Genomic DNA, 12368 nt, shown 5'->3' with positions numbered 1-12368 from the left:
GTTCCCTTATCATGTTGCACAGCTTCACTGGTGATTTTTTTGTTTTCTTCTCCTGGTGGTCGGGGAGTTTGTTTGTGTAGTGTGTCTGGAACCCTGGTGGTGGTTGGTCCTAGAACACTCCTGGTGGTTACCTGTGTCAAGCGCTGGGCTCTCTCTCAATCTAGCCTCCACTTTCTTCTGTGTTTTTCAGAAATCCACAGAAAAATCAGCCCACAGCAAGAAGAAATGCCCTTCCTGCAGATCTTCCCTTAGTGAGAGTTGGAACAAAGCACTTTGCAGGAGATGTATTGAGGGGCTGGTTAAGGAAAGGGAGGCAGAGCAGGCATCTGAATTAGCAGCTTCTATGAAAGAGCTTTCTGGCACCTTTCAATCGTTTAAAGATATTTTTGCTAATTTTCAGTTGCCCCAAAGCAGCCCTTCTGTAGCGCAACAGGTAATTCCACCCAATCCTGAGGTTCTTCCCTCTGGGAGTAGAGAGAAACCTGCGGATATCAGAGAGGATGCTGAGGAGGAGCAAGACAGTGCCGCTTCTAGCTCCCAAGAGGAGTCAGATGGTGAGGGGACAGAGGCAGGGCCCTCAAAGGTCTCTCGCTACAAGCTTTCCCTTGAAGAGGTGGAAGAATTATTGGAAACTATCCACACTACTTTAGGGATAGTTGAGGAGAAAAAGACACTGTCACTCCATGACCAGATGTACAGTGGTTTGGGAGAACAAAGGAAAAAGGTTTTTCCAGTCCATGAAGTCCTGGTCAATGCCATCAAAAAAGAGTGGCAGGACCCAGAAAGGAAACCTTTCTTCTCAAACTCTTTGAAGAGAAGGTTTCCTTTTTCTGAAGAGGAGGCTTTAGTGTGGAACAAATCCCCCAAACTAGATGCTGCCTTTTCGCAGGTATCCCGACATACGGACTTGGCGTTTGAGGACATGGGGGTCCTTTCAGACCCCATGGACAGGCGGATGGACTCGCTATTAAAAAAGTCCTGGGATGCTTCCCAGGGGAACCTTAAGCCAGCTATGGCAGCAACAGTGGTGGCCCGTAATCTAGAGCATTGGCTCTTACAGATCAGGGCACATATTGAGGCCGGAACGCCTAAAGAGACTATACTATCCTCTTTTCCAACTTTACTGAGTGGCGTGCGGTATTTAGCAGACGCCTCAGCAGAGTCAATCCGCATGTCCGCCAGGTCTGCAGCTCTATCTAATTCTGCAAGAAGAGCTCTCTGGCTCAAGACATGGCAGGGGGATAGCGCCTCAAAGGTTAAATTGTGCGGGATCCCCCTTACAGGAGATTTATTATTTGGGCCAGGCTTGGAGGCTGTCTTAGATCGTACAGCCGACAAGAAGAAGGCTTTCCCCTTAAAGAAAAAATTTAGGGGACAGGCCAAGAAAAAATTCTGGACCCAAAAGAAGGTGGAAGTCCCAAAACCTGAGGGAAAGAAAAAGTTTTGGGGACCAAAGGGGAAAGGCCGTGCCGGGGCGCTTTTTCGTGCTCCTGAACAGCCCCAAAAACCTCAATGACGGAGTCAAGGTGGGAGGAAGGTTGGGGGCCTTTCTCCCACAGTGGGAGATGATCACCAGCAACCAATTTGTGCTGGGGATCATAAGGAGAGGGTACAGACTAGAGTTCTCAAGTCCCACCCCATCCAGACTCTTAGTCACCAATTTGCCGCAGTGCAAAGAAAAATCTGTGGCTCTGCTCTCCTCTCTTCAGGAGTTGGAGGATCAGGAGGTGGTAGTTCGGGTTCCATCGGAGGAGATAGGAAAGGGCTTCTACTCCCACATATTTGTGGTCCGCAAGCCTTCAGGGAAATTCAGGCTTATACTGAATTTAAAACCTCTAAACGCCTCGGTCACGTACAAACGGTTTCGGATGGATTCTATCTATTCCGTGAGGACGCTCCTCCTTCCGAACTGCTTCATGGCATCCATAGATCTAAAGGATGCCTACCTACACATCCCAATAGCAGAATGCCATCAGAGATTTCTCAGACTGGCCGTGAGGTCCAGAGAAGGGACGTTTCACCTACAGTTCAAAGCACTCCCCTTCGGGCTCTCCTCTTCCCCCCGCATATTCACCAAAGTGATGGTGGAGGTACTAGCCTTTCTACGTCTCAAGGGCATCCTGGTGGTGGCATACCTGGACGATCTGCTATTTTTTGCAGACTCCCCGACACGGTTGTCCCAGGACCTCCAGGTAGCAAAGGAGATTCTGGAAAACTTAGGTTGGCTACTCAATCTGGAAAAATCCAGCCTGACGCCCTCCCAAAGAGTCACTTTTCTGGGATATGTACTGGACTCAACCAGACAGATGACTTTTCTCCCAACAGAAAAAGTTCAGAAGGTGGACAATGTAATATCACTTCTTCAGAGAAGCGGCCAGCTTCCGATAAGGAAGGTCATGTCAGCTCTGGGGTTATTAACATCTTCTCTTCCTGCAGTGCAGTGGGCATGTTCAGTATGAACAGTTGCAGGGGTCGGTAATGCAGACCTGCATTACCGACCCCTGCAACTGTTCATACTGAACATTTGGGATCACAAACCGGACTCCTTGGATTCCCTGATATCCATACCGGCTCACATCAAGAGGTCCCTTTGTGGAGGAAGGGGGCGAACCTTTTACAGGGCCTGGATTGGATCTCCCCGATCTCCAGAACAGTGACAACAGATGCCAGTGGCTCCGGTTGGGGAGCACACCTGGACTCCCTTCTGACACAGGGTCGCTGGGCAAAAGAGGACTCGCAAAAATCTTCGAATTTGAGAGAACTAAAAGCGATAGAGTTAGCCCTCAAAGCCTTTCAGAAGGAGCTGCAGGGACAGCATGTTCGAGTCAGGACAGACAACTCCTCCGCAGTAGCTTATGTCAACAAGCAGGGGGGCACCAGGAGCAAGTCCTTATGGGATCTGACAATGTCTTGTCCCTCTCAGCCATACATCTGAAGGGAGAATTAAATCAGGTCGCAGACTTCCTCAGCAGGAAGAAACTGAGGGAGGGCGATTGGGTTCTGAATCAAGAAGTCTTCAGAGCGATCACTCAAAGATGGGGTCTCCCGGAGGTGGATTTATTCGCCTCAAGAGAAAATGCCAAGACTCGGCTCTTTTTTTCCCTAAACAGGTGGGATGGAGCTCTGGCGGTGGACGCTCTGGCCCAAACCTGGCAGTTCTCCAGGTGTTATGCTTTCCCCCCTCCGGTTCTAATACCAGCAGTCCTGAGGAAACTGCAGGGGGAGAACACAACACTGATTCTCATCGCACCTCATTGGCCCAGGAGACCATGGTTCTCTATCCTGAAAGGTTTATCGATAGAACCTCCTTGGATTCTACCAATCCGGGAGGATCTCCTTTTACAGGGTCCAATCTGCTGCCCGCAGGTAGAGAGGTGGAATCTGGCAGCTGGGCTTCTGAGGAAGAGCTGCTGAGGGGCAAAGGGTTTTCAGAACGCCTGGTTGAAACACTCTTAAGCTGTAGAAAGAAGGAGACACAAGCCATTTACCAAAAAGTGTGGAAACGGTTTAACGTCTGGTGCGCAGAAAGCTCCTTCAGTGTCAACAGCTCTGTGGCTGTTTTAGAATTTCTACAAGCTGGGGCTGATAAAGGGCTGGCAACTAGCACACTGAAGGGTCAAGTGTCAGCACTAAGTGTATTTTTTGAAAAACAACTAGCATGTGACCCCTGGGTCTCTAGATTTTTTAAGGCTTTGAGTAGACGGAGACCTGTAAAAACCTCCAACTTCCCAGTTTGGGATCTCTCATTGGTTCTTCAGGCCTTTACAGTAGAACCATTTGAGCCTTTAGACAATTGTAGTTTAAAAGTGATCACTCTCAAAACAGTATTTTTAGTAGCGATCACTACTGCTAGGAGAGTGAGCGAACTCGAGGCCCTATCTATTAGGGCCCCCTTTTTTCAAGTTTTTCCGGATCGCATCATTTTTAAGACAGATCCGGCTTTTCTACCAAAGGTAGCTTCTAATTTTCACAGGAGTCAAGAAATAACATTGCCTTCTTTTTGTTCAAATCCTGTGAGGGAACAGGAACACAAGTTTCACAACCTAGACGTTAGGAGGTGTGTCCTACAATACTTGGATTACACGAGTCAGTTCAGGAAAGCTGATTCACTGTTTGTTTTATTTTCTGGGTCCAGGAAAGGGTCCAGGGCTTCTAGACGCACGATAGCCAGGTGGTTAAGGGCAGCCATTGTTCTAGCTTATTCTTCTAGGGGAGTAGAGCCTCCACAGGGTATCAAGGCTCATTCCACCAGGGCAGTAGCAACTTCCCAAGCAGAGTGTGCTGGTGCTTCCCCGGAGCAGATCTGCAAGGCTGCAACATGGTCTAGTTTTTCAACGTTTGTAAAACATTACAGACTGGACCTACTTTCAACCAAAGACCAGGCTTTTGGACGCAAAGTACTGCAAGCAGTTGTCCCACCCTAGGGTAAGGTGCTCGCTTATCCTCTCTACAGTACCTGTCCTGAAAGACGAACAGGGAAAAACGGGGTTACTTACCGGTAACATCCCTTTTCCAGGAGTCTTTCAGGACAGCACTGGTACCCACCCTCTTTGTTGTAGGGGATATTATGAAAACTCATCAGACGAGGCCGTCAGGTAAGATGAAATATTATACTTTGATGACGTGTTCTTGTGTCTCCCCAGCTGGCCGGAGGTACTCTGGAAAAAACTGAGGAGCTGAGGGAGGATGAGGCTTAAATTCCTAATTGGAAGGCGGTGTTTCCTGTGAGGGGAGGAGCCTGTGTCTCTCTACAGTACCTGTCCTGAAAGACTCCTGGAAAAGGGATGTTACCGGTAAGTAACCCCGTTTTTTGTCCATTTACACCCGCCTACCTCCAATCCCATCTGCTAAAAAACAGAAGTGGATTCATCTTCTTCTATTTTATTAGATCAGAGGGCCCATAGCGTAGATTGGGCTGTGCCTGTGTCTGCTTTGCATATGCAGACTGGATTCAGACCTGTCCTCTGCCCACTCTGCTCATTGTGGCCCGCGACTGTTTACCAAGTCACTTAAGTGGCCCTCGGCCTTCAAAAGGTTGGGCACCCCTGCTCTAGGTAGTTCATTGAGCTTTCCTGTCAGTGTAACTGCTGGCTCGTGCAAGTTACGGACTATCAGTGTATCTGTCCGTTTGTACGAGTCCTGCATGGCACCTGCGATCTGTTGATGCAGGTGAAATGCTTTCCAGGTTCCTAGTTAAAATAACAAATGCACATTTTTTTTACCTGCAAAAAGATGTGCATTTATTATTTTTCCAAAAAAAAAAAAAGGCAAACTTATCCTTTAACTGTACCTCTCCTCAGCATGAGCATGAAGATGCTTTGTAAGTTTTCAACTCTTCTGTACTAACTGTGCTGTCATTTACTGAGATTTAGTAGAGGGGCAGACGCAGATGCCTAATGTTAAAAAGTGATTCCACTTTTGTTGAGAAGAAAAACAATCTCTGGGTAGAGCTGCACGATTAATCATCAAGAATTGAGATCGCAATTCTTTCCCCCTCACGATCTTCACAAAGCATTTTCCCGATTCTATACAGCAGGCATATGCAATTAGCGGACCTCCAGCTGTTGTAAAACTACAAGTCCCATCATGCCTCTGCCTCTGGATGTCCTGCTTGTGGCTGTCAGAATCTTGCAATGCCTCATGGGACTTGTAGTTCTGCAACAGCTGGAGGTCCGCTAATTGCATATCCCTGCTATACAGAGTTCTCTGCTAAAGCCGACAGCTGTTGGTTTTGAGTTAAAATCATAATTTATTGCTAGAAAATTTCTTGGAGCCCCCAAACATATATTTTTTTTAGCAGAGACCCTATCGAATAAAATGGTGGTTGTTGCAATATTTTTTTGCAATATTTAATTTTATGTCGCACTGTATTTGCACAGCAGTCCTTCAAATGCATTTTTTGGGGGGAAAAATACACTTTAAAGGGGTTGTAAAGGAAAACATTTTTTTTCATAAAAAGGATCCTTTACCTGCAGACATTCCTCTTTTCACTTCCTCATTGTTCGTTTTTGCTCAGAAGTTGCTCTATTTGTTCTCTGTTCTGTTCACTTCCTGCTTGTCTGATTTTACTGACCACCGTGACGGGAGGGTTTACTGCGGTGGTCAGTAACGTGCTCACCCACTCCTGGGAACTACATCTGTGCGGCAGGACGCTCTCTACATGTTAGAGACCTCAAGGAGGTGTGAATTACTGGGCGTGCCACAATTCATACTGGGAAATGTAGTTCTTACATGAATGAACGATGCAAACCAGGAAGTGAACGAGAGAACAGAAACTAGAATGCCGGAGGTGATATAGATGAAGGAATTTAATAGGTATTTACTCGTTTTTTAACAGAATCATTACACTATTCTGTCTGTCTACCTTGCAGACATTAATTTTAGGCAAAAAATGTTTTTCCTTTACAGCTCCTTTAATGAATTTAAAAACTAAACAGTAAGATGATGTTACGCCACGAGAATCATGAGAGAATCGTGATCTTTATTCTAAGCAAAAAAATTGTGATGCTCATTTTTCCCAGAATCGTGCAGCTCTACCTCTGGGTGATCTATGTACATTGCAGGGATTTTACCAAACTTTGTTGCAAATTCCTATCTTTTGTTATTCTGAAGCAATAACTGTTTGTCTGTGTCCATGTATAGAGTGAATGTGGATGGGAGTGACTTTATAATTATCAATCAGCTGCTGTACTTGCAGGGTTCTAAAAAGGAAAGTGGCAGGGTCTGAATCCCTTTTAGACGTGATTTCGCTTTGGGAGCATGCAGAGGATGGCCAGAATTTGACTTGTATCTTAGTGCAGAGTTCTGGGAAAATCAGTAAGCCAATCACACAACCAGGAAATTACATTTCTGGGTGGGGGGGGTTGGCATCCCATCTACCATCTGGGTACAGAACAAATTACAGACTGAAAAGAAAAGGTAATTTTTTAATAACATTCAAGTACAATATTACTTGTGTAGCAATTGTTTTTGCTATATACATTTTTTTATTTTTGTTTTTTTATTGCTATTTTTTTCCACGAAAGTGGAGTTACCATTTAGGGTCCGTATAGATGGCTGTTTGAGCCCAACCAAACTCTGCCTAGCTCAGACTCTGCTCAACTATGTTCTATGTTGGAGTCAGTGAGTCCACTTTTTTTTTTTTTTTATCAAAAAGGTGTTTATTGAACATATACAAAAACAGCAACACTTTCCAATGCACAGGCGGATAATAGACCCAATTAAATGTACAGCATACATTTATAGACATTTGCCCTCCATGCCCCCCACAACCAACATCCTCCATACTCCACCAGATACTATTCCATGCCCCCATGATACAGATCAACTCGGTTCACATACTATCACGGCACCAATTACTTTTTCCCCCTATAGACATCATAAAAGTCTGGTCATGACAAGCTCCCTGGGGCTCAAACCTGGCGTATCCAGCCACATTGACCATATCCGCTCAAACCTGCCTGGACACCTCCTATGCTGGTATATATATTTTTCCATAATCAGAGTGTTCCCCACATGAGTAATCCATTGTGGGTGGGCGGAGATGTGGACTTCCATCCCATTAAAAGTAGTTTCCTAGCTTGGAACAGCGCTCTAGAGATTGCCACCCTAGTCAGTTCCTCAGGAACCACTTCTTCCAGCACCCCCAGTAGACAACACAGAGGGTCGACGGGAATCTTGGTCTGGAACACAGAGTTAATTGTCCTCACCACTCCATTCCAATACCTGTGTAGCTTTGGGCAGCGCCACAGGAGATGTACAAGGTCCCCATCATGCTGCTGACACCGGCAGCACAGCGGGTCCGCCAGTCTACCCATCCTATGTAATCTCACTATAGTGTAGTGCACTCTTAATAGTATATATAATTGGGAAACTTTTTGCACCACATTCAGAGAGCAAGTGGTTGGGGACGAAGAAAGTGCCTTACATGGGTACGCCCTCAAGTGTTCGGACAGTAACATTTTGTAGCATTGGGATATAATCCCTTTAGTCTCAGTGGTAGAGTGCAGCACGTGAAACACCGGAGTGGGCGACAATGTCCACTCCCCCGCATCTCCCTGCGTCGCAACAGCATGCCAGAGCTGAAGGTACGGGAACCACATAGTGGCCGGCAGGTCAAAACGAACCTGCAGTTCAGGAAACGACAATGGCCTACCATTGTAGAATATATGAGACAGCAATGTCACCCCATAGGCTCTCCACCGGGGCCCCTGTTGTAATATAGCCAACTCCATATATGAGCAGTTGTCCCATATTGGGCTATGGTCTATAAACCCCCGCACCCCCTGGAGCTGCCTACCCTTGTTCCATATTTTTTTAATTAACGCCATTGTCGGGTTCTGTTTGTTGGACCTAAGAAACATTTGTGCTTCCAAGCCCAGGGGGATGGTCTCAGCTCCTGAAGCAAACAGCATCAGCCGTGCCGCCGAGCCTACCGGATCCCGAGCCATAGAGCCCACCAAATGCTGCAACTGGGCAGCAATGTAGTACAGCCAAGGGTTGGGGACCGCCAACCCTCCGCTATCCTTAGCCTGCTGAAGCTGCTCCAGCCTGATCCTGGGGGCCTTACCATTCCACAGCAATCTCCGAAAAAGTGTGTTCACCACTCTGAAAACTTTTAAGTGTATAACCACCGGGGAATACAATAATTGGGGCATTAGAATCATTTTAATCAGGTTAGCCCTGCCTGCCAGTGACATTTTAAGGTTATTCCAAGTGTTGATTTTATCCCTAAAGCGGGACAGCAGGGGTACACATTAAGGGAGCAGTACTCTGAGAGTTTGGGTGATATTTGTACACCAAGGTATTTGAAACTGTTAACCACCGGGATGGGACAAGAGGCCGGGAGGACCACCTCCTGATCCTCATCTAACATCAACAGGGCAGTTTTGGACCAGTTAATGGTCAGGCCTGAGAAGTGACCAAACTGTGTTATGACGGACATAACCCCCGGAGGTGACAGGTTAGGGTCCTCCAAAAAGAGCAGCATGTCATCTGCGTATAGCATAATTTTCTCGTGAAGATTTCCATACCGGAAACCACCTATCTGGGCACTCGATCTTATCAAGGCCGCCAGAGGTTCTATAGCAATCGCAAAGAGCAGGGGAGACAACAGGCATCCCTGCCACGTTCACCTACCCAGAGCAAAAGCAGGCGAAATTTTATCCACCATCCTAATGGTCGCCCGAGGGGACGCATAGAGTAGCCTAGTCTACGCCACAAAACGGTCTCCAAAGCCAAACCTGACTAGCACTGCCCATAAAGTACCTCCATCTGACACTGTCAATGCCTTGTTGGCATCTAGGGACAGCAGAGCCCTACGACCCCCATTGTCTGCCTGAATTTGCATGTTTAAATAAAGCCTGCGTAAGTTAGTAGCCGTGGACTTTTGCAGCATAAAGACAGCCTGATCCTGGTAAATAATTGAGGACACAATCCCATTGACCCGAAGTGCCAGGACCTTAGCCAGGATCTTCACGTCGCTCTGAAGCAATGAGACCTATAAGAACCAGGGTCCACCGGGTCGGGTCCTTCCCTGGCTTTAACAGTAGGATCACGTTGGCTCTATTCATAGAGTCAGGGAGGACCCCTTCCTCAAGCGAGGCATTGAAAACTTGCAGTAATTCTGGCAATAAATGCTCCCCGTAATGAGTAAACACCTCCATAGGCAGACTATCCTCACCAGGTGCCTTACATGTGGGAAAAGAACAGGCCGCCCCCTGGAGCTCCTCCAAAGTATTCAGAGCATCTAGTTGTCGTCGTGCCTCAGCAGTCAGCGAGGGTAGATTAATATGGGACATATATGTGGCCAAATCTTCATCCGAGTAGGCCTCTCTCGATCCGTACAGGTCCTCATAGAAAGCGGCCAGCTCGGATATAATGGCGTTGGGAGAATTAATAATTTTACCATTAGATGCGCGAATGGCGCCAATAGCCGGTGACTGTTGTTGGGATCGAGCAAATTTTAGCTAGCAGGCGGCCCGTCTTCTCCCCCTCCTCATAGAATGCCATTTTCATAAAGAACCTTTTTCGTTCCACAGTGGAGGATCTCAGACGTTAGTGACTCCACTTACGCATACATTTGTGTCCGACCTGGAGGAAACTAGTAATTGTCATTTCATTTATATGGGTACCTTAAACTGAACACTACATTCTCTACTTTGGGTGGCTTTACCTGTTTGCATCTCTACAGTTGTTTAACAAATACACTGCAGTTTTTGATAGCTGGCCAAAACAGATGTTTAAAAAGCATGTTTTTGGGGGTTTTCTTGTGGGTGGGGGGGGGGGGGGGTTCACTAAAAATATTAACATACTAAAAATAATATTTAAACATGTTAATATTGTTTTTTTAGTCAGGTAGTCTTAAAATGTGTGAATAATATTTACCACTTCCACCCAGCAGGTGGCAAGCTCTATGCGCGGGAACACTTCATAAGCCCTTTTTTAGCAGTGCGCAACTTGGAGATATGCACTCCTCTCTTCTAGCAGAGACAAGACCATCTTCATTTTTCAGTGTATTCGGGTTGTCAATAAGCATGCAGCATTGGGCTTTTATATTCAAAAGTCTAACATGCTTTTCAAACTGTCATAGATCCAGTTAACAGTGCAAATGTGTTGACCATTTGTTAAAATGGTTCAGTCTGCTGTTTTAAAATTCATATGTGAATTGTTGTATTTTCCAGAGACAAGTGTTTATTGATATAAGCAAGAGACTTGCCATGCTGGAAGAAATGTGGAACAGTGGGAAGCTATCAAGTCCTGTGCGGAGAAGAATGGGAATATTGGTAAAAGGTAGGTACCCTGTTCACATTTTCTATCTTTTAATACTAAAATTAAAGATGCAGTTTAGATAGATTTGTATCCTTTGCTTAGGGCAAACCTCTGTTGATGAATTGCAGGTGTCATCAAGCAAGTAATTTGCGCCCCCTAACTCGTGGACTTTAGTCCCTTTCACTAGTACAGTATTCAACCCCTTATGGTACATTTTAGGATTTTTTTATACATATGTTTTATTATTATTATAATTAAGAAAGTCACCAGACTACAGAGTGAATCTTCATAAGTTTATTGAGCTCATCTCTCTAAATGACATCCCCTTTTAGGGAGACAGTAAAAAACAAATCACAGGATTTTAGATAAACCTTTGTTATTCCCTAAGGACAGAACTTAAAGTGGAGGTTCACCTGGAAATAAGATTTTTTACCCTTAGATGGATGCTCATTTTGTCTAGGGGAATCGGCTAGTTGTTTTAAAATCGAAGCTGTACTTGCCGTTGTAGAGAACGATCTTCTCCGCTGCTTCCGGGTATGGGCTGCGGGACTGGGCGTTCCTATTTTGATTGACAGTGTTCCGACAGGCTTCCGACGGTCGCATCCATCGCGTAACGATTTTCCAAAAGTAGCCGAACGTCGGTGCGCAGGCGCAGTATAGAGCCGCACCGACGTTCGGCTTCTTTTGGCTACTCGTGACGCGATGGATGCGCCTGTCGGAAGACTGTCAATCAAGAAGGAATGCCCAGTTCCGAAGACCCATACCCGGAAGCGGCGGAGAAGATCGCTCTCTACAACGGTAAGTACAGCTTCGATTTTTTAAACAACTAGCCGATTCCCCTAGACAAAATGAGCATCCATCTAAGGGTAAAAAAAATGTTATGGGTGAACTCCCGCTTTTAATATATACTCTGCAAGCCAGACAAAGGGCCATACATATTAGCCAATTGCTTTGTAATAAGGATGACGTGTAGCACTGTAGCCAATCCATGACCATTAAATGCAACTGTATAATAAGGCTTTTTTTTTGTTTGTTTGTTTGTTTGTTTGTTTGTTTTTTCAATGAGAGAAAGAAAGGGGAAAAAAATTATAATATTATGAATATCTTCCAATGGGGACACTAGTTCTCTTGATCTGGGGACCCCAAGGGATTCTCTTATGCCGCGTACACACCATCACTTTATGTGATGAAAAAAAACGACACTTTCTGTGAAGTAAAAAATGACGTTTTTGAAACTTCAATTTTCAAAGACGAAGTTGCCTACACACCATCGTTTTTTCACAATGATCTTGCAAAGTGAGGTTACGTTCCACCACGTTTTACCATTGAAGCTTGCTTCATAAGTAGCTTCTGGGCATGCGTGGATGAAAAAACGTCTTAGAAAACGACGTTTTTTGCTACACACGGTCAATTTCTGTGAAGTAAAAAGTGCACTTTTGAAAAACGACACATAAAATTGAAGCATGCTTCAATTTTTTTTGGTCGTTTTTTACAAGACATAAAACGACGTTTTCCCCCACACACAGTCAATTAAAGTGACGTTTTTAAAAACGTCATTTTTTTTCATCACATAAAGTGATGGTGTGTACGCGGCATTA

General features: G+C 45.5%; 1 protein-coding gene across 1 annotated transcript in view; it reads left to right on the top strand.

The window, feature by feature from the left end:
• Window positions 1-12368, top strand: part of SRA1 (steroid receptor RNA activator 1) — a 65078-nt gene that overhangs the window by 47705 nt on the left and 5005 nt on the right. The window contains exon 4 of the mRNA XM_040344806.1: window positions 10683-10791. Within this exon, the coding sequence (XP_040200740.1) occupies window positions 10683-10791 (109 nt within the window). The remainder of the gene's footprint in view (window positions 1-10682; window positions 10792-12368) is intronic.

The sequence above is a fragment of the Rana temporaria genome, chromosome 3 (genome assembly GCF_905171775.1).
Source record: "Rana temporaria chromosome 3, aRanTem1.1, whole genome shotgun sequence".
Classification (NCBI taxonomy): Eukaryota; Metazoa; Chordata; class Amphibia; order Anura; family Ranidae; genus Rana; species Rana temporaria.
This window is presented reverse-complemented; position numbering and strand designations above follow the sequence as displayed.